At 42.5% G+C, this 21,806-nt stretch overlaps 1 protein-coding gene across 1 annotated transcript; it reads left to right on the forward strand.

The window, feature by feature from the left end:
* Positions 1 to 1,535: 1,535 nt before the first annotated feature.
* Positions 1,536 to 21,183, forward strand: rassf7a (Ras association domain family member 7a). The gene is made up of 6 exons (XM_029522844.1): positions 1,536 to 1,899; positions 15,122 to 15,321; positions 16,012 to 16,940; positions 18,878 to 19,052; positions 19,160 to 19,267; positions 20,900 to 21,183. The coding sequence occupies exons 2-6, from the start codon at positions 15,219 to 15,221 to the stop codon at positions 20,929 to 20,931; spliced, it is 1,347 nt and encodes a 448-aa protein (XP_029378704.1). The 5' UTR covers positions 1,536 to 1,899; positions 15,122 to 15,218; the 3' UTR covers positions 20,932 to 21,183.
* The last annotated feature ends 623 nt before the right edge of the window (positions 21,184 to 21,806 follow it).

Consider the following 21,806-nt stretch of genomic DNA (forward strand, 5'->3'; position numbering starts at 1 on the left):
TGGTTAAAAGCGGCAGCATTCTTCACTGTGGTCTTTTGTTTGCATGATTTAACTCATCAAATTAATGCAATTAATCCAAGACATCTATTTTTGGAAGATCTGCTTTATACAATGTGCTCTCTGGTTATTAGGCACTGTGACTGCATGTCCTCATTAGTCTAGTTCAAAATACAATCTGCTGTCAGGAAAAAAGCAAGTAATCACATGGATAGAGAAGGTATTGTCAGTGGCTGACTCCTGTAGAATTGCATGAAAAACTAATGCTGGCCAATATACGCTTATCGCATATATAATAGAGATATAACACTCAACTTATACCACTATTATTTTACTTGGCATTTGTCACAGTTCCCAAAGCTCCCATTAATAAGAAAGTTCAATGAGGTTTCTCTGTCATAAAGGTGGGTGAAGCGTGCAGTGATGGTTGTCCTTTGAGAGTTTATCCCATTACCACACAGGATCCATAGAGCTCAGCCAAAGTGAACACCTAAGTCCCTTCTCCCCCATTTGCCAAGTTGGGACACCTCCTCCATTTGAGAGCTTTAAGATCTCCACAGGTTGTCCCTTCTTCCACATATTGTAGTTTGGAATTAAAATTTGCTGAGGGACTTTTACTTTTATCTATTTTTTTTTATTTCTTATAGCATAAAGCGACATAACAAAATAGGAGTAATATGAAGCTCTGTGAGGACCTTACCAATGCGGTATGAATGCCACAAGGAACAACACAGCCTGATTTCCACTTTAATTTGCATGAAGGACTTCTGCTCAGTATCATGTCAAGGCCTTAGTTTCAGGTTTGGGGTGTGGTAAAGGGGCAGTGAATGATTCAACCATCAGTTTTAAGGTGATTGAGAGCAGGGTCTGACCCCTACCGTGAGGCTCCTCCATATTCAGTCTCAAATATTGGTCATGCGTGTCTTGGTTTTGTCTTTATGCGGATAGGATATGGAGATGGGAAATCAATATTTCATGAATGATCGTTGAATATTTTCGAATAGTTTAATTGATTAGACTTTTATTTTGTACATGTGATCTCAGATTTAAGATGCTACAATGCCACAGGGCGTTATCTGATTAAAATTCAAACACACACAGACGCACTCTGCAGTTCCACCTGGTCGGTCGGACTATGACCTCATTCCAGGAAAAGGAAGCAAAATCACCTGACGGCCTCATTTGTGTAATCAGCTGTTCATGTTACTGGAGGCAGAGTATACAAAGCCTCAGGTTATAGGTTATCCAAACAGTATCGGCTCACATATAAATGCGTATTCATGCAAGGAGTCAAGAGTGTCATATAAGTTTTCTTACCTGGAGCTCTTCGTGTCATTGGGGGGAAAAATACAAAAGGTGTATGTGAGAAAATTGATAGAGTGAAAATGACAAAGCCAAAAACCCTCTTTCAACTACCTGAAAAGGGGGGAGGTGCCAAATCTGTCAGCACAGCCAGAAAGGGTGGAGAGAGCGAGAGAGAGAGCGAGAGAGCGAGACTGGGAGGGTGTGTTTCTGTGTGGGTGCGAGGCACAGAGAAAAGAAGGAGGGGTGTAGACAGAGAAAGAGAACTCTAGCAGTCTCTCAGATCTTGGCTGTGGTGAGGACACCCAGGAGAAGTGCATTCCTGAGGCGGCAAGAAGAGAAGAACGCAGCAAGACAGAGCAGAGGAGAAGTCGCAACATCCTTTAAATCTCCTCCCGAGACCACATCTGACTGCCTCTGACCTCTACTGGACTCACACACTCCTCCTAGACACACACTCGCTCACTCTCACCAGTCGCACAACCGGCTCTGCTGCTCTGTCAGAATTAAGGATTTTCCTGCGTGAAGGAGAGAGACGGAGAGAAAACAGACAGAGGAAATTAAAGGCACCGAAGACACTGGAAACAGTCCTCTCCTTTGGTGAGTGTAAGGCTGTCTGTCAGTGCTTCTTTGAATTTGTCCCTGCTTGTTTAAGTATCATTGCCAGGAAGTTTCACTGAAGTCAGACAATCTGTCAGCTGAATGTCCTAACATGAACTATTATTAATAAGTATGAGCTTGAGTTTGTATCAGATAAACAAAGACAGCCCTCTGTGTTGTCTTTGAAGAGGTGAGCTGTATTGTCTCCTGTACCTGTTGACACTAGACCCACCACCCAAGTACTCCTGTACAAGCTGTGAAGACCTATTTGTATAAAACTTTACTCTTACTTGTACACTTGTGTGTGTTGAATGCTATACGTGCGTTCTCTTGTGTGAAAACATTCTGCCATGTGAGAACTCTGAGACGAGTTCAGACTTACACAGGTCTCCTGTCACACCGGCTGCACCTTTTACCACTGTGGGATTAAAGATTAATGCATGGAGGGCACGGGCAGAGTTCAGCTCGCTACGTTTTAGAACTACATTTAACTCTTGATGGGCTACACATCTCGAATGCCAACACTGTGCAAGTCGATTGCACCAAGCCCGTTAAAACATTGACTAATCATTATGCATAGGTAGCAACTTATTTAACATTTCCCAGAATGGTATGTGTCAGATAGGGACCTCAGAGCTCATTAGGAGGCTGCATTTGTTATTCAGTCGGGGCCATCAATTGGAAACCCCTACATACATACTCGCACACAGATACGCACAACCCCCACGGGAGGTGATTATTTTTTCTCCTGGCCAACTGTGGGAGTTACACAATGATAACTCACGTTTTATCTCTGTTTGTGTGTTGCCGCCATTAACTTGGGTCCAGAGATGTAATGTTGGCATAATATATGGTTGTCAGAGAAGAAACTAAATGGACAACCTTGACTCAAGCATATATTAAAGCTTTGGCTTGGCTCTAGTAAATGCATTCATGGATTTATCTTTTGGTCGGCTTCAGTATCTTACTAGCGTTCCTGCTCTTGGTACTTTGGTTCATATAAATTAGTCCTACTTGACCTTTGCTCATCTAAGTTTATCAAAGAACTGATACTGACCGTGTAACATAAACTCCCTGGGAAATCAGTGATGTATTTTTCATACCTTCAACCAGTCAAATATACAAAGTCAGACCATGTTTACTTCAGTTCTTTGATGGATAGAGCAGAGAAGTGATGATATAATGTGCTGCCTCCTTTTAAGTATTGTGGGTACTTTATCTAAAGTGAAAACCAGAAAGCAGGATAATGGTGTGCTTGCCAATAGTCGGAACGCATTATAAAACTTTCAACTTTTTTCACAGCCTTGTTTAGTTAGCACTTACTTTTTCTCTGCTTCTCTTTGTATCTCTGTCACTGTCGAGATATTTCTTTTTTTTCTATCCCATGAATGAACCTGTTTAGCATGGAGAGAGCAGGGTGTCCTCAGAGAGTCATCGTGCCTTGTTTTCAGCTATGTTATTTTTACTGCTCTTTCACTGCTTGAATACACAGATGGACTCCTTTCCTCTTCTGGAGTTCTCTGTCTCTGACTCTGTCTGCGTGTCTGTTTGACGCTCAGCTCGCATGGCATGGAAAGCAGTTCCACCCATGCACAGCAAGATATCTCTTGGGATTCTTGATGGGAATTTTTGAAGTCACTCTTCATGCTGTGATGACTTAATTTCTCGCTGTCCTTATCAGGAGTGTTTCCCAACTCCTGCAGATGCACTCAGATCCAGAGGTAATTGAAAACGTTATAACAGCATGTCTGCAAAATAATATGTTTGCACATATGGGGCTGTGATTATTTGGAGTAGGGTGGTGTCAACAGCCCCCCCCCTTACACTCTTGTCCGCTCTGTAGCTCTGTCTTTCTCATGTGTTGCTCTACCTCTCTTGCTTGGTCTTGTTCTTTCCGTGTGTCCTTCCCTTGCCTGTGCAATGTGACGGAAGGTAGTGCTGTGCTCTGCTCATGTCGGATCCATTAGGGATGAAAGCACACTGCAGTGATAAAAGATTGATCCAGTCTTCCTTGCATCACATTCACATCCCTCACACCCTGCTCCCTCATCCTACTGCACACCCATGTTTCGAAGTCAGCCCATTTTTCAACTTATTAAATCATCTGTACTCCCCTAAATAAATCATCCTCACCAAGTTTAGTATGGCAAACTTTTCCTCACTGGGTTTCATAAAGGGGGGCATTCAGCTTTACTTGTGTAGAATGTGTTACTAAAGTTTTCAGAGATGCATAGGAATTGTTGTTCTCCATGAAATTTTTGAAGTAACATGTTTCTGTTTGTTTGCTTGTTTGTTTTTAAAGGACTCTCCCTCACTCATTCTCCAGGTGTTTTTGTTGTACCAGGAAGGGTAATATGTACTTGGCTAGCAGAACCAGTAAGAAACTGGCAGCCAGCCCAGTGTACACAAACTTTACTTCACCTGTTGTATCTGAGGCAGCAAAGCCAAACACAGCAGACCTGTAGTTTGTCAGCTGGGAGGCTATAATTACTGAGAGGAAGGAGCATTTGGAGAAGGAATTTCACTGCGGTTCTTCTTTTATATCTTAACAAGCATAGTTTTAAAGAGCACCTGAAAACAGAGTTTTGTGAACTAAAACTGCATACATTTCTGGGCAAGTCAAAAAAAGTATACACCCAGCTGGTGGTTTGGGCAGTATTATCCCTTAGGGGATGGTTTGATGCCAAGTGCAAGGCTTTGTACTTGCCTTTGTCTTTAGTCAACCTTTTTAGGGAATGCTGTTGCTGGAAAAGATTTGGGCCACTGAACACATACAGGTTTTTTGCCTGAATCTCTGTTTATCCACCTTGTACAGGTCAGAGGTTCTGTCCAAATGTCCTCACAGAGCTGAGTCCACCGAGGGACATGTTACCAAGTTAGTCCAGCTGACCGTGAAGTTCACCTGAGTGACTTGCTGTCATTTCATGTCAGGTTGCACCTCCCGTAGCCTTCACGGGTGTTTGTTCTGACACATCATCAAACCCATAGCTTCACATTTCCCCTTCTGTTGTAACTATTCAAACTACTGGCAGGTTGGCTGCTGGGGGTATGGACGTCTGTATCTGTTTGTCTCTTTGTCCCTGCCTCTCCGTTCTACCATGTGTAGTGATTGTAGCGTGGTAACGTCTGTGCCTACCCTCTGGGAGCGTCATGTGACTGTGTGTGTGTGTGTTTGTGTTTGTGTGTATGTGTATCCACAACTGTGGTTTCATGTTTTTTGTAAGTGAACAGCAGGTTGCTTCCTTGTTCAACCAGCCATACTGCGTGGACTCTCAGCTCACAGCACTCTCTGGGCAGTAAATAACATGGTGCCTCTGCCAAAGGGCCCCTGACAGGTCCAGGAAGGGGGTCAAAATGCCAGCAAGAAAAAGAAAATGTCTGCCTCAGGGCTTGGGACTACTAAATCAAAAGACATGAGAAGAGAGAGGCAGGTGGATATGACAGTCTCATCCCTCATGCTGAGAGAGTTTGATGTTAGACATAGACTGTGTTTGATCAAGTACATTGGGGGGAAAAACAAACACATGCAGATATCAGTCACTGTTGCACAAATGCACATTGACGAGCGGAAAAGAACTGGGGTAAAATTTAGATACTGGAAGTACAAGTATTCATCATTAGTGATTATCATGTTCCATGCCTGAATTGTTTTATAGATAAGAATGAATGAAACATGAATTTGACAGAGTTAAAGATGTGATTTGCTATGTTTATTAATGGGTGACATATTTCAAAAGCTCCCAGGAATAACTCTAAACAGCTTGAGATGACAACACTAAGAGACCCCATGACTCTAAATGTGTCAGTATATATGTAGTTAGCTGTCACATACACAATACAAAAATGCACAGTGTGTGTCTTTTTTCTCTTAGTGCCACTTCATGTGCACTTGAGTACTTGAGTGTCTAGTTTAGACTACCCTGTTTCCCGTAAAACAAAATGGCCAAAGCAGATACTTTACTTATCTGCAGAGATTAACAGATAAACCATAATCTCAGTGTCAAGTTACCCATGCTTCTGCGGTTTAAGAAGTAATGTTTGAGTCAAACCTGGGCTGAGCTCCAAGACACAGATTTACTGAGTTGCCAGGGGTAAAACCTGGAACCTCCAGAGATGTGGAGCATTGACTGTTTCAGGTTTAACATAGCAACACGGCCATCTTATTTGGTGAACAAGTTCCCCTAGTTATCTTGTCCATAACCTGAAGCATGACAATTTTTTGGCCATTTTCATTTTGTCATAGCTCTGATTTATTAGTTTCGACCCATCTGCCACACTCAGTCTTAGTCCAACCTCTCCTTTATCACTACATTCCCTCCATCCTTCTTTGCTGTTCCCAGGGGCTAGCCAAGTTGTCTCTCATATGCAAACTCAACAACTGTGATTATTAAGATGTGTGTATATACATGTTTATCCATGCCAAAGATCACCCTGGTGATTGCAAGTCAAGAGTGGTGAATGGCAGCTTTCCAGAAATGAAGACGCTCCCCTGACAGATATACTGTCTTGGTCCCAAAGGTGCTGCTAGGATACTGGGAATTGGCTATAAATCTGTACCTCACCCTCATACCTTTTCCTTACTCATGCTGTCTGTCCAGATGCTTTCCCCCTCACTGCTCTGAAAGGTGGGATCATTACTCCTCCTACAGGGAGAGCGAGTCGTGTGTGAAACTCCTACTCATCAAACTGTAATCGGGTCAATTGAGAGACCCACCCTAAGTCTTTCTGATCCACATGCAGCACAAACAAATTCACCCTCCACTGTTGGAGGGTCCATTTTAAATGGACATATGTATGGCTGGGTATAAGAACTTCATAATTATACCTGACCTCCAGAAGAGCAGTGTAAATTGAAATGGTGGGAATGAAAATTATTGTGCAAAAGCTTAATTTTTACTTCCTTTTATGATGTGCTGCACATACGTCAGTACTTGCACATGGTCACACTGTGATAGATTACCTGAAGGTCAGCACACAAACGCAGTTTCACAAGCCCTCTTTTTCCATGGTTGAGTTTACCTCTCTCTCTCTCTCTCTCTCTCTCTCTCTGTGTCTCTCCAAGGACCAAGTATGTTGAAACTCCCTAGGTAAATATTGGGAGGGTGTGGGAAGAAATGTTTTGCATAACAGACATTAGTGATGGAGTAACATGTTGAACTGGACAACCTGCGGTTTTCTCTCAAACTTCGTAACAGTTGTTCAGAGACTGTCACTGTCAGGTACTCCAGCCTCCTTCCTGTTTCAGAGTATAGTACAGAGAATGTAATCAAACCCAGAGGTGATTGGTGTGCGTTAGCCTCAGCAGTAGGAGTAGTAGAAGTCCGAACTGGCTGTTCATGAACTCTGATTGATGTCTTGGGAGGAAGCCAGGTGGAATTTGTCACTTTCATTTGTGATAACATCCATTCAGTAGACAGGTCTGTGTTTTCTTTTTGTCTGAGTCTTGTATTTTTGTTGTAATGTTACCGTTACAACCCTGTATAATAATTTTCACCTGCTCTCTCCAGGATTGATGGCAGCTTTACCAGAGTTTGAACTTCTCTTCTGTATTACTGTAGTGGATGATGTGACAGGCAGAGCTGTGTGTGGATGATAAAGGTGTAAAGCTTTGAACTCTTGTTTTCCTTTTTCCGTTTGCAGTAACACATTGATTTTCATTTTTCCCTGGGCATGCTGATGGCAATTTTCCCTTTTAGCTCATATGAGGACTGGCAAGTATATATTGCATCATGGACTGCATGAAATTAAAGTATGATGAAAGACTACCACCACTTTCAGTCACTGATAAAATAGCCTCCCTTCAATGCCTCCACAGTTAAAGGAGTTGCAGTGAATGTGAATGAAATTTTATTCTATTTCTTGGATTGAATTATTGACCAGTCTGTTTAAAGTTTCTTCCTGTCTATGTAGGATTGAATTATTTTATTTATTATTGGTGCATTGATTTCCTACAATAAACCTTTTCTTAGATATATTTTGAGTCCTTATTTTGGATTTTGCTCCTAAAAAAGAATGCCAAAAGAAAAACAAAAAATAGCAGTGAATAATTGATATGAACAGACATGGAAGCGACCTTTAAATTACTAATGAGTTTTGCTTCAAACCTGTGACACCGCAGGCTCCAGTATTCCTGATTCCTCAATGACACATGCATGCAGGAAGTGAGAATGGAGTGCCACACACACGCTTGGGAAAAAAATATCTACAAATACCATGTTGGGTAATTTAAAGGTACTATTTTCCACTCATGTGCTGTGTAAATTGCATCCTTTTAAATTGGTGGGTTTGCTATGTGTTGCGCTCGTCAAAAATGACGCATCATCATTTAGTCTGAGACAGCCTGTCTGCCCTCTGTATTTCCGCCATGCAACATATTATTTTGGCTATGCGATAAGTGAATATGTCTGTCTAAATATAAACTCACTGGAATCACATTTTGTCTCATTCTGGTGTTTGGTGCTTTTGTAAAGCCCTGATTAGCTGATAGCATACATACAGCTGTTCTTAGAGTTCTAAAGGTACAACATATGAATTGGTATTCCATTTACTAACAAGCTTGCTTTGTACTGGGAAATGAGCGGTGACCTCCTTCTGTGGGTAAGTAATGCTGAGTCAGGACAGGAGTGTATGATTATACATGGGTGCCCATCAGCAGTGTGAGCCTTCTTCCCTGACTTGCCCAACAATGCAAACTCCGGTACTTGCAGTACTCAGCCTGCAGGCAGCAAGAACACTCATCCTGAGCTGAGCTCTCAGTGGAGGCTAGATTTGCTTGGCCTTCAACAGGCTATGTGCAATTCCGCATTATCATTCTCACCATTAGCTGCTGGCTCATCGTGTATCCATGAGTCAGCGCAAACAAATTCCTTGTCTCTAATGTGCTTGCCCCCAGTCAGTTTCCGGGGTTGAAGCAAACAAGTGCGCCAAACCAAGTATGAGTAAGTCTTTCTCATCGTGATGTGAATAATGGAGTATTGTTCAGGCTGTGTAAACTAGGTATTATTGCCTTTCAAACTGTGCCAGGGCTTCTTTATATATCAGAGAAAGAAGAACTTTATTCACCCTCGATTCCTAAAAATGTTTATAAAGACTCTTTCTCTTACCTTCCCTCTTTGTACTCTCACTTATGATTAAGACCAGGTTATCATCTGTCTGTGTGATTTGTGATGATGAGGTTTTCACACTGTTTATGCAGTGGTAGTGACAGGCTTGGGTTTTTTTTTTTTTTTTGTTTGTTTCACTTTAACCTGTCTAAATCTTCATCAATCATCAATTATATGCATGGGGATTATTAACGTGTGTTTGGTGACTGTACATGAGATCTAGAGGTCCATCCATCTTCTACCACTTTTCTTTTTCCGGGTTGTGGGGAAATCTAGAGGTAAAGAATAATGCATTTTCTCCAGGTGATCAGAGACTAGAGCTTGCAACCTCATAGTAAAGCCTTTGGAAATACTAGGCCATATTTGCCCTTCATTTGGAGGCAATGATGTCCCCTGTGTTAAATGAATCACTGATCCCCTCTCCTTGTGATTTCACACTTGGAAGAACCAATCATTAGGTTGAACGCAAGTATGACGACAAAAGCTTATTAGTGCTGTGGCTGATTCCTTCACTGAGTCATTAGCATGTCAATAGAGTAAATACACATTTGAATCGGGGGGGTCATTTACAGAAAGCTACTTGGTCAAAGGCATTTGCAAAAAATATTTTCCAAATTAATGTGCTGTGAAAAAATTCATTATTCATTAGGTGTGTTGAAGGTTCAGTCAAGCTCCGTTAACGGGAAAGCAGGCAACCGTTCAGTCTAATTAACAAGCAGTGTGTCTGGAGAGGCTGCTGCAGCCTGGCCCTGCACTGAAGAGCAGCCGGTGCATCACAGTCATTGTCACAGTAAAATACACACTTCTACCAGAAAACACTAATGCCTACATGCAAATTAAATGTTTTTTTTGGCTGCACAAATGAGAACACACATAGCCCACCTATCCTTTTGAAAAATAGAGCCACAGAAGTTTAGCTTAAACCACAAAGTGAGTCAACCGCTGCCTGATATTTGGGTAACACCGGCAGACAAATTAAACAATCTAGCTGTGGCTTTTCTTTTTACTGCATTTTACTGCCGTGTCAGATACATCAAATGCTATGAAAGCCAATCATTGAACACTAATAAAGCCTTCAGATCTTAGATCTGTCTTCCACATGCAGACAGAGGAGCACCTGCTGACAATGACCTCCACATGAGGGTTTTAGTGTTTTTTTTTTTTGTTTTGTTTTGTTTTGTTTTGTCGTTTTAGCTGCCGGTGACTTGTGGAGAATTCTAAAGCCTTGGTTTCTTTGCCATAGTTCTGAGAGATGTCAGTCTGTGATACAATCATGACCCTATAAAAACACAAGGTGATGAGGCTTGGCCTGTCAGTGTTACAATTCCTTCCGGATGTGCTTTCTCCTGGGCTAAGCTTCAGCCAGTGTTGTAAACTTTTTTTGGCACACTTCAACCCTTGAGGGCTTGACAAAGACTTCTGATCATTTGGAATGATATGTTGTTGAGATGAGCAGTACTGGCAAGTATAAATAAATAAATAAACAGCTGCATTGCAAATTTAAATTGGAATGACCAGCACGGGTAAAAGGAAGGAGAAGTCACAAATAGATTTTTTTTGTTTGTTTTATTTTCCAACAATGAAATATTTGAAATGAGTAAAATGTGTTTCCAGTCATTGAAATGAAATTGCAGAGTGTGAAAGAGTGACTTGAGACTGCCCATGTGATTCATTACAAGATTTCTACAGAGATCATTTTAATTGCCAAAGCAAAAGGATTTTTTTTTTTTTTTTTTTAACCGTTATGAAATTGTTGTGCTCCCTGTAACTACAGGCATGTTGTGTACATTTTCTGTGTGTTTTCTGTCTCAGTGGTCTATGAACACATTAACTGGTCTCACTTGACTCGACCAAAATGTGGGATGATGAAGGTGGAAGAGGAATAAAGAATGCAAAACGAGGTGAGGGAGGACAGAAAGTATCTGTTTTGCCTTTTATTAGTTTTATCAGCAGTAACATGCGGACATAGTGGAATGGCAGTAAAAGCTGGCGTGGCAGATGAGCCAGCGATGCCAGAGGCCACAAAAGAGACAACACTGTCTGCTGAGTGTGGATCCAGGACAACAATAGTGTCTCTGCAACACAGATGAGACCAGGCTGCTTGGTGCCAGCCTGTTACTGGCTCTTTGAGTGTTTGCATGTCCCTGCCAACCTGGAGCAGAGTGGCACAGAAAGTGCAGCTTCTCCCAGCGCTGTTCATTGTCCTCCAACCATGATCTCTAACTTATCATGTGCTCTTAAACCAGCCTGGGACAGGGCATTCTTTTCTCTGCCGTCACAAACACTATTTCTGTACACTTTTGTTTCTTTTTGTGTGTTTGTGTATCTATGGTTCAGATCTGAGGCAATGTGTGATGTGCACACTCTGCCCTTTACTGCTGCCATTGTTCCTGAGACTTCTGTTGCTGCAGAGATAGCACAGTAATGGCTGTGGGCTGGAGCAGCCTCTCATAAAGATAGACCTAAATGGCTTGTCTGCTTTCAAACACACTGAACACATACAAGCTTGTACATGAAAACATGCATACCCAACCTTTGACCACCTTATTTGTGTTATACAGTATTGTGTATTTCATGGGTACGCAAACACACCTTCACTCACATTCATATGTTCACACAATGCACAACCAGTAGACGTCTGTGAGGGTTCTCATTCATCCACGTCATAGATATCCAAAGAGAATTAAGAGCGACTGTTCTATATATATAATATATATTGTAGCTATATAAGGTTCGATATCCTTGGAGACATTTTGTCTCTCATCCAATGGGCTTTCTAAATTTGTGCCTTCTGACTAGGTAAAGCTAATCTAACTGGCTGGTGATGAAACTCAAGGTCACACCCAGTAGACATACTCTTAATGTAGCCTAAGGGCTCGGGTGTTGTGAGGCTGCAGTAAGTTGGTAACATTGATTGGAATTTTCCTCAGAAGTTTTACTTGTTTCTGCAGATTTCCCAATGTTGCTGATGACTAAGAGGAATTCATTGTTCAGACCTTTGCAACGGAAGTTCTACCATCAGGGTGTGCCATTCCAGCTGCGTCAATAATTTTACTACTTTTCGGCTGGAATGTATCTGCTGTTTCTTATTTTTGTTTTGCCCTACATGTTCATAATCTCCATACATTTTTTTTTTTAACTCTCCCATGTATGAAAAAACTTGTTTTTATTTTAAACTTTGAAGAATTGAAGTCATATCAAAAGAGGAAACAATGTCTAACTCAGGTCAGATTTTTTAATTTGCAGCTTTGGGTGTTTTATTTGACATAAGGAGGTAGTTTTTGGCAAAAGGAACCTTCTTTGTGCTCAGTTAGGCTAAAAGGTTTAATCAATTCACAGCCCAACACCGCTGGTCACACAGAGCGGGGCACGGACGAGCCAAATCATGCCCTGTGTGTCTGCAGGACTGATGCTAACCACTTGTGCCTTGAGTTGAATTCACAGAGGAGCTGGGAGGCAGTTATTGAAAGGAGACAGACAGGGTGATGAAAGACACAAAGCGTGCTAGCTGGATGGCTGAGTGATGATGAGAGGAGAGGGAGATGGCACATGGCTCCAATCACTGCTCTTCTTTTCTCTACCACGCTCTCTCCCTTCTTATCTGTCCATCTGCCAGCATTTATTTTTTTTCCTCCCTATTTCTCTCCCCCTTTCTAATTTGCTCGCTGTCTGTCTTCCACACTGTCTCCCTTTCTCCCCCTTTCATCATACAGTATGACTGGTCTTTCTTTTTTATTATATAATTATTATTATTCAACTCAATAGACAAGAGAAAGACAAGTGTCTTTTGTTTTTGCAGATCTGGTTTGTGTTGCAACTTTTTGATTGCTTGACTTTGTTCTTTACACCCCCCCCCCCAAAAAAAAAAAAAAATAAAATAAAATAAAATATATATATATATATATTACATTCTCTCAATGTGGCTTGTGTTATTTGAATGGGTGGGGTATGGGTGAAAGTAGAGGTGAAATTTTTTATTTTTTGGGTGGAGGCGGGGGTTGACCTGAGGTTTAGGGTGCGTGGCTCAGAGATACAGTGTTGAGATGTTTTTTACATTCCCAGTGGATTTGGGTTTGGATGGGTGTGTGTGTGTGTGTGTGTGTGTGTGTGTGGTGCGGCCCTGAGCATGTGCAAAGCAGTCTTGTTTGTCCGCAGCATTTGCATGTTGACTCTGTAACCAAACATCCTGCAGAGTACTCGTCCTTTCCAGAAAATCAGCGAATCAAAAATGTATTGATACGCTGGCTGTTTTTCTACATTTTCAATATTATCCATTTCATCCCCTTTTTCCAAATGCTTTTTTATTTAATTAATTTTTGCGTGTGTGTGTCTATCAGTGAGTAGTGACATGGGAGCTGAGTCAGGCGGATGTCTGGTTCTCAGGGCTTGTTGCGCCTGCTACAGAGAGAATAGACAGCAACCTGAGACTCACAGGCCTGCATGTTTCCTGTTGGTGCAGATTATCACATTTCATCAGCCAGGACAGACAAAAATATTATCATGGGAGAGTTACATTCTTTGCTGGAAGATGTTTTTTTGTTTGTGCACTCTTTAATGTGATTTTTACAGTATATAGATAATTATAAAAAATAAATTATTTAGGAACTGTCTTCAACCAAGTTTGAGTTATATCAACTTCTTATCTCCTAATTATACCATACATATAGACAAGTATTTCACATAAACTCACCAATGTCAGAACTCAGCCTGTGTGACACGAGTAAATATTTTTTCTCACGCATTTTTAAGATGTCTGCCATCTATGTTGAGATGTTTTGTGCTGAGTTTTGACAAATAGGCTTCTTGCCTGCCTCACTCTGATCGCTCCAAAAGACCACATTTGATCACCCGTCTCCATCTCCAGCTTGTTCCCTGCGATCTTGATCTGCAAGTCTAGCGTCTGAGCTATGCCGTCATTGTGTATGTGGTGTCATGTTGATGCTGTTGTCACATTACATAGTTCTGTTGCTCCCCAGCAGAGTTTGTGTTTGGCATCCAAACAGCAGTGAAGTAATGGAGGTGCGGGGCAGCCAGGTCAGCAGCAGGGGAGGGGGTGGGTGAGGGCTTTGTTAAGAAAAGCAGGCATTCTTCCGGCTGGCAGATGAAGTCAGTGCATTCCTCCAAAGCAACTCCCTATAGGCAGCCAGTGGAGCAGAGCCAGGCTCTGAATGAGGGGAAAGATAATGGTGGAGCTCAGTATTAAACACCTCCCATTGAGAGCTGGAGAGACAGACAGACAGAAAGAGAACACCATCTGTCTGAGTGGTTGAACAGTCGTCTTTTACCCACCTAGGCTACAAAGTTTCATTTGCTGTGCCAAGTTCTACTGATAATCCTACAACTGCCTGAGGCGTTTCACTTTTTATATGCACTGCAGTATTTTACTGCCCTGTTTTGAAGCTTAGCTATAAAAGTACAGACAGGCGGAGCAAAGGGCGCACATAATGACATTCATTTAAGCTAAACCTGCTGCCCAGACGAGTCTTAGTCTACCTGCTGATCTGCTCTCTGAAGGTGCTTTAGACCCAGTTCTGGTCCCGCTGAGGTGGATCAAACTGGGGGACACAAACACACACATACACACACTTTTTCTGTCTCTCCTGCTACATTTCTATGTATTTCTTCCCGCACAATCTCCCAAACATAGACACAGTCGAGTTGCTCCACTTTCCCTGTCCTTTCCCCTCGGCAGTAAGCTATCATAACGGCTTTGAAGGAGGGCAGCAGAGCGTTTAATTGGGTTACAGATTGGCATTTATGCTCCCTGGTCCACAAGATACTGCCATGGCTTTTAACTAAACCCTAGGAAATTTACAAAATGCTACACTGCTCTACCTGTTGGCTGCTGATGCTGGAATTTAAAATTCAGTGATGTTGTCACTCAGCACAACGCATTTTTGACATCACTAGAGGCCCGCATTCACACAAAATGAGGGTACTATGTACCTTCCCATGACAGCTTGTACTGTGTTGCGTTTGTGGTAATAATAAGAACTTTGCTTTGATTTTCATTCACAAAAGTATTTTTTTTTCTAACCAGGAAGTAATATTTCTGGATGAAAGACCAGTCAGATTAAGACACCTCTGAGATGTCTTGTTTTGTTCTTCATCTCTTACAGAGCAAGTGCCATGCAGCGTTGACCTGAGTTAAGCCAAGAGCTGAAGTCATCTGTTTAGAAGTCCGTTTACCCTTGCACCTGGATTTCCCAGTCGCAGATGGAGCTCAAAGTGTGGGTGGACGGAGTGGTGCGGGTGGTGTGCGGTTTATCTGAGGAGACGTCCTGTCAGGATGTGGTCATTGCTTTGGCCCAAGCCATAGGTGAGTGTTTCAAGCTTTGAAGTAATTGTGTCATCATTTGGTTTTACCAGCCTCTGATGATGTTGTGATTGGATAGCAACCCTGCAATGACAATTTGATGCAGACAAAACAAGAGTACCTGTACATCGCCAAACTTGCAGCAATTCTCTTCTGCTTTCACCTTTTCATTTTTTGCAGACCTAAATTGCAAATTCTGTCGGACTGCCACAGGGTCAGTTTGGACATGAGCTGGCTGTCTGTCCCTATACCCTCCAGCTTTACTCAAACCATAAGATGCAGCAGCATTGAACGCCATAATTCCAGATTTAGCGCTCTCCTCCTTCTATGAGTGAGCTGCCTGCCAAGTCATTAGGGAGGGTTTGTCCTAATTTCAAGGTCCTTGTGGAAACTTCAATTTATTTGAACATTTTTTACATATTGTGAGAGTCTTACACAGCAGCCTTTTATTCTAGTTCTCAAAGGCAGAGATTTAGAGGTATCAGCATCATCATATGTGTTTGATGCCATTTGTTCTCATGGCATTATTTGCATGGATTCAGTGGGAGGAGACAGACTGCTCTAATTACACTTTCACAAATAACATGAACAGACTGTAATGCAAAACAGTGTAGCAGCCTTTACAACTATTATACAGTTGGTGTTGTTTTGTGGAACATGTTGTCAATTGCATTCTCTCTTGTCTGTCCCCAGGTCAGACAGGCCGCTATGTTCTGATCCAGCGTCTTAGGGATACTGAAAGGCAGCTGTTGGCCACTGAGCGGCCTCTGGAGTCTCTGGCTAAGTTAGGCCAGCATGGCAGTGAGGTTCAGTTCTTTCTCCGTCGAACTGGCCCGAGCAGCAGTGATGGACCTGGTTCAAAACAAGACAGGCCAACTCCCCCTCCACTGCCCAAGCATTCTGAGCCAGAGCTGTCGAAACGCAGCCAACCCAAGAAGGCACTCACCTTTAACCTGGGGCCATCCACCTCTCCTAAAAGCAAAGCCAAACAGTTTAAGAGGTCTCCTCGGGACTCTCCAGAACAGAGAGCTTCTCCCTCCCTTTCTCCCAGCCCTGCATCTTCTCATGTGCCATCTCCCTCTCCTTCGCCACCTATAGGACCATCCAAAGACGAGGTTTTTAGGAAAGTTCTTCAGCAACAGGAGAGACTAAGGGCCATGGAGACACAGCTGGAGACCCTAGAGAAAGAGTCACATACCTGGGATCGTTCCTACCCATCTCCCTGCCCTTCACCAGTCTCTGACACTCGTATACAGGAAGAGATAGACACTTTGGAGCAAATGATGCGGCGGAACGAAGCTGAGCTTGCCCACGAACAATACTGGGAGAAAGAGCTTCAAGCAGAAGTGGAGAAAGAAAGGGGAATGAGGAGGAAGCTCGGCGAGCTCCATGCCAAGCTAGATGACTGTGGTCGGCGGCTCCATGAGTTCTCAGTCCGCTCAGCTCAGCTAGAGCAAGAGATCCTGCGGGAAAGCCAGGCAGAGGAGACAGTCACCAGGCCTGAGGGGTCCCTCGATGTTGTGAAGGCAGAACTCCAGAGCCAGGAGAGGCAGGGGACGGAGCTGGAGGAGCAGCTCTCTGAAGCAGACAAAGCCCTGGGAAAGGCAGAGTCTCTGCTGCAGGTAAGGAGAGAGGTCACGGTTCTGGAGAGAGGCCTGTGAATCTGCTGTGAATTGCCATTTGAGAAGTGTAGCGCAGACCCTCTTGTAGCCGTACTGTAAAGTTGTATCCCTCTCCTTCCTCCAAACTGCAGCAGACACACAACAATGCAGAGACACTCATATAAAGGAGGAAAAACATGCTTTACTGTGAAATTACAATGACATGAATGCTGTATGTGCTTATCCTACTTTGTATGAAAATTCTTAATTGTGTGATGAGCTAGTTACACTCTTGATGAACTGGTTTGGCAGGTATCATTTTGTAAACACAATCTGAGCACATGGTTACTAATGGTGTTTATATTGAATTTACTGATACTATCTATTCTTGTATCGTGTGTATGGAAACAAAGATTAAAGAGCATTGTTTGGTAGAACAAAAGCCCCTTTCATTGGATCTACTCAGTCAACTTTTCGTAGTGTGTGGTGACGTTTGTTTACATTCGGTGGTTGTTATAGAAGCAGCTGTATCAATAAAAGCCTAACTCAGTTTGACGTGAAACTTTTATGAGTTTCCTCATATTCCAAATGAAACATGAGACTGAGGTATTCACCTCTCAGAGCTGACGCAGAATAGTTCTTGCCAGGGGACTTAAAAAATGTGAATGTTTTAAATTCGGTGTAGTAGATGTTTTACTGTTTTGTCGCAGAGCGTACTGGAAATATTTGCAGTCCAATGTTTCATTGTCCTCATCCACGAAAGCCTTCACTGAAAGACCAAATGCATCCAATTCTCTATCCAGTGGGCTCTAGGAAATAACAATTGCTGCAAATCAGATCAAAACTTCATGAGAAGCTCATTTGTTTTTCGCTCAGTTGGGATGTGACCCTCCCAGACGTAGTGCCTGGTTGATGTGACTGAGTGGAGCTCAATTTGCCAGTTACATAGAAGGCAATGCTCTACAGACAGTATGTTCTGGGCTTTTGATTTTACATATACCGTCGTTATTTTTACCAATGTCATCACATTTAACCAACACTTTCCAAGTGTTTACAATCTAACACGAAACCCCAAGGCGCCCTGGCAGTAATTGTTAGATATCCTGTAAATAATGTGAGCACTTGTAGAATGTTATCAGAAATGTCCATACATAGAACTGGGAAGATCTAGATGCTTTGCATTGTCAATTATCGGTTAGCTGATTCGTTGAGGCTGCCAGCCGAGTGTTTTAGTGCCGGTGGCGATGAACACAGCATTCCTGTCATTAGGCTAATGGAGGCAGACCTGCAGGTGTGAACTACCTCAGCAGACTGCCTCAATCCACCATCAATTACCTTTGTGTGTACACACACACACACCCACAGGCTCAAGGGATGGGGGGGTCATAGCATGTTGCTGAGCTGTGTGCAGCATGGATAGTTGATTAAGACTGATTGATGGGCCTGTTTGTGTACAGCAGAGTTTAATGTGTGGGCTTGAAGGTGATGCTGCTGTCTCCATAGAGGAGCTCTGAATGCCACCTTTTTTAATATGAGCGGATGAATATCTTTCCTCGTGGCATGAGGTTTGTTAAACACCTCAAACAGGGAGCAGGAAAGATGTATCCATCTATGAGTATGTCCTGGACTTATGGAATCTGATGGAATCAGAAAATTGATGATGACACAGGGTTGCACCCTGATGATTCATTGTAGCTTAATGGTGTGATGGTGACCTTGAACGCTCTGAGACGAGCCCTGTAGACTCTGCTGCCCTCTGTTGGTGAAACGACACCTTGCAATTACATGAACAATACTGCCATCTACAGGCGAAATTAAGTTGTTTTGATTCATTAAATACATATGATTTCAAATTTCATATGATGTATCCAATTCTGTTTGCTGGCAACACTGAGTTCAATGAGTCAACTGTGTGACTGATCAGAGCTCTCAGTTATCCATCCTCTTTTCCATCTCAGGCCAAACAGGAAGAGCTGGAGGAGCTGAATAAGGAGCTGAGGCAGTGTAACCTGCAGCAGTTCATTCAACAGACAGGTGTCCTGCCGGCACACACCCACTCACGCACAGATCTTCAGGAGCAGCTAGAGCAATTGGAACTTGCACATCTTCTGCATGACGGATACAGGAATGGAAGTATGGAATCAGTCCAAAATATGTCACATTCCTTTACCCAGCATTGCATGCTAAAATGTTGAACAGCGATGGCTTGTCCTCCAAAAATAATTCTGTTTCTTTCTCAGGTCACAATGTAACCCCAGGGGAATCTCCACCTCGACCCACTGCCAAACAGTTCCTTGGACATCCACGCAACCTGCAAAACCCTCTAGTGTCCAGTCTCAACCCTGAGGGTGTGTATGTGTGAGACCCTGCTGCTTCCCAAGTCCATCCTGCTCTGCTCCTGTCGCATCCTGCCCGTCCCCTGGTCCCAGAGTCTTTTGCTCCCTATACTCCTCACCCCAGCTTTTTTGGGTTCAAAGCTAAAGCTGCAATTTTTGTTGATGGGTGGTGGAAGCATTTGTATGGAGGAGGTCTCCATGCTACGTGCTACTTCTCAGTTGCTTTCCTGTGTGCTACCTTCAAAGCCGAAAGACTTCTCCTCTGCACTCTGTCTTCTGCTAATTCGTGTCCCCAACTGTTAACAGATGATTTAACTTCCACATTCTTTTTTCCTTTTTGTCATGTATTCCTGCATTCTGTAATGCTTTGCTCTGATATTGATTCTTTCATGTCACCTCTACTCCCCAGCCTCCTCCTCTCTCACTGTTTGCTTCTGGACTAACAGTGACTGCTTCTGTGCTTTAATGCATCTGGGAACTTGCTCTTAATCCCCCCACCCTCTGTAATACAGAGCGGCCTCCCCACCCTCAATTCAACAATCGTGTGCCGACAGCTGCTTTTCACTGTATCTCCATGTAACACATCGGTCGCCTGGGGAATGACTGTTGCAGACATTCTGATTGTCGCACTGTTTTTATAATGTGACATGGAAAGATATGAGACCAGTGTCATTTCAGTTTGCCTTTTCCGTATGGATACAGTTCATATGTGAAGGGGTTGTATCTATACAATGCCTTGTACTTTGGTGATGCTTGACTTCCAAAGAGCAAGAGCCTTTCACACAGGGCTCTGCAAAAATGTATTGCACTGTCCAATTATCTTCCCATGTAAAGCCTCGGCCACTGTTTGCCTACAAAGAAATGTATCGTACTGTTCACTTTCTGATCTGCTGGGAAGACAGTGCAACTTATTTTTAGGAGCTTGCGGCTTATGCCATTCTATTTTTGTCAAGCTCTGTGCTAAAACAAGGGATACATTTCAGAAGTAGGGCCACAGGGCCATGGATTGTTACAGTATTTTTCTTTTCATCTGTTGGGATCTGATTCGTTTGCTGTCATCACACCTAACATTTGACCTGTCATAACTTGCACTGTACTTCAGTGTATTGTAGATTTAGGATCATCTTACTTAACCTAAGTCCCAATAACACACATCAAGTGAATAAGGGAAGCTCTTCTCTGTACTCACCTCCAGTGCTGTTATCTACATTTGGCCACCCAAAGCACCTAAACCAATATTTACTCTATCATAGCACTTAGCATGTCATTATTGTCTCTGTATTATGCTGACAGGTCAAAGTGACGTGTGTTTGTGTGTGCACTTTCTCCCTACTGTCTGAAGTGTGGTGTTTTCTTTGTGGGATTATTCAACCTCGCCTTGCTTCGGCAATTGAAGACATCTGAGCTTGTTACAGAAACACACTTCAAAGCAGTTCTATCCAAAATGCCATTCTTAACTACAAGACTTTCTCATAGTCCAAAAACTCTATGGGACCCGGTAACTAGTCTTGTGCTAATTTGTGTTTCTCATGGGCATGTGTGCATCTCTTAATTGAGCCAGGCCTCTCTCCTGCTGTGTCTGTCGAAGAAAAGTGTTTTCTAAACAAAGGGATCATAATCCCCACTCATTTTTGTGTCTTGCAGTCCTGACATCCCGAGAGTCATCATGGAGATAAAACATGGACCACAGGGCCAAGGGAAACTTGTTCACTGTTCTGTCACCGTCACCTCTTATTTGACCTCTTTCTTTGTAACTCTTGTCATTATTCTATCTATCATGATATGATATACATAATGTATATATATAAGACAAATATATTTACAGAGTTTTGCTACTCTAAACACTGAAATGTATCTGTATGAAATGTAAAATAATTTAGAAACATTTTACTTAGAGAAATTATTACTATGTATTTAAATATAATAAAAATGTGGATTGTGTTTTAGGTATTCCTTTTTGAGTGGGTTTTTTTTTTTTTGTAATAATAACATAACAATCCTTGTTTAAATGACACAGTAGCTAGGAGTGGAAGTACAGCACATCTGCAGTACCGCACACTAAATAATTTACGTACCAGTGTACACTTTCTAAAAATTACACTGCTATGACGCTCCTATGTGAAATGTATTATGAATATATTATAGGTAGGGGAATATGGATGCCTTCCTCTTTCCACGGGATAGAATGAAGCTCAACTGCGCTACACAGTCATTTTAAAGCTGATATTCACAGCCTGTTTAATCAGAAATATACTTTGAACATGCTATCCAATTACAGAGTTTCCGTCAATTTTCTTCCTATTACATTTTGAGCTCAAGTGTGCTATATATATATATAGATAGCGTGTGAGTGTGATCATGCCATAAAAAAGAAATCTTTAGTATCGGATGAACACACAGTTGTGCAACTACAGGCCTGAGTACACCACTTTTGTCCTCCACCCCTTTCCTGTTTGTTTACCCTGGAGAGTAAACATGCTGGCTGTCACACAGACTGACGTGAGTTTCCCTAGTGCCCTGGCTAACCACAGACAGAAACCCTGTGGATTTT

The sequence above is a fragment of the Echeneis naucrates genome, chromosome 16 (genome assembly GCF_900963305.1).
Source record: "Echeneis naucrates chromosome 16, fEcheNa1.1, whole genome shotgun sequence".
NCBI lineage: Eukaryota > Metazoa > Chordata > Actinopteri > Carangiformes > Echeneidae > Echeneis > Echeneis naucrates.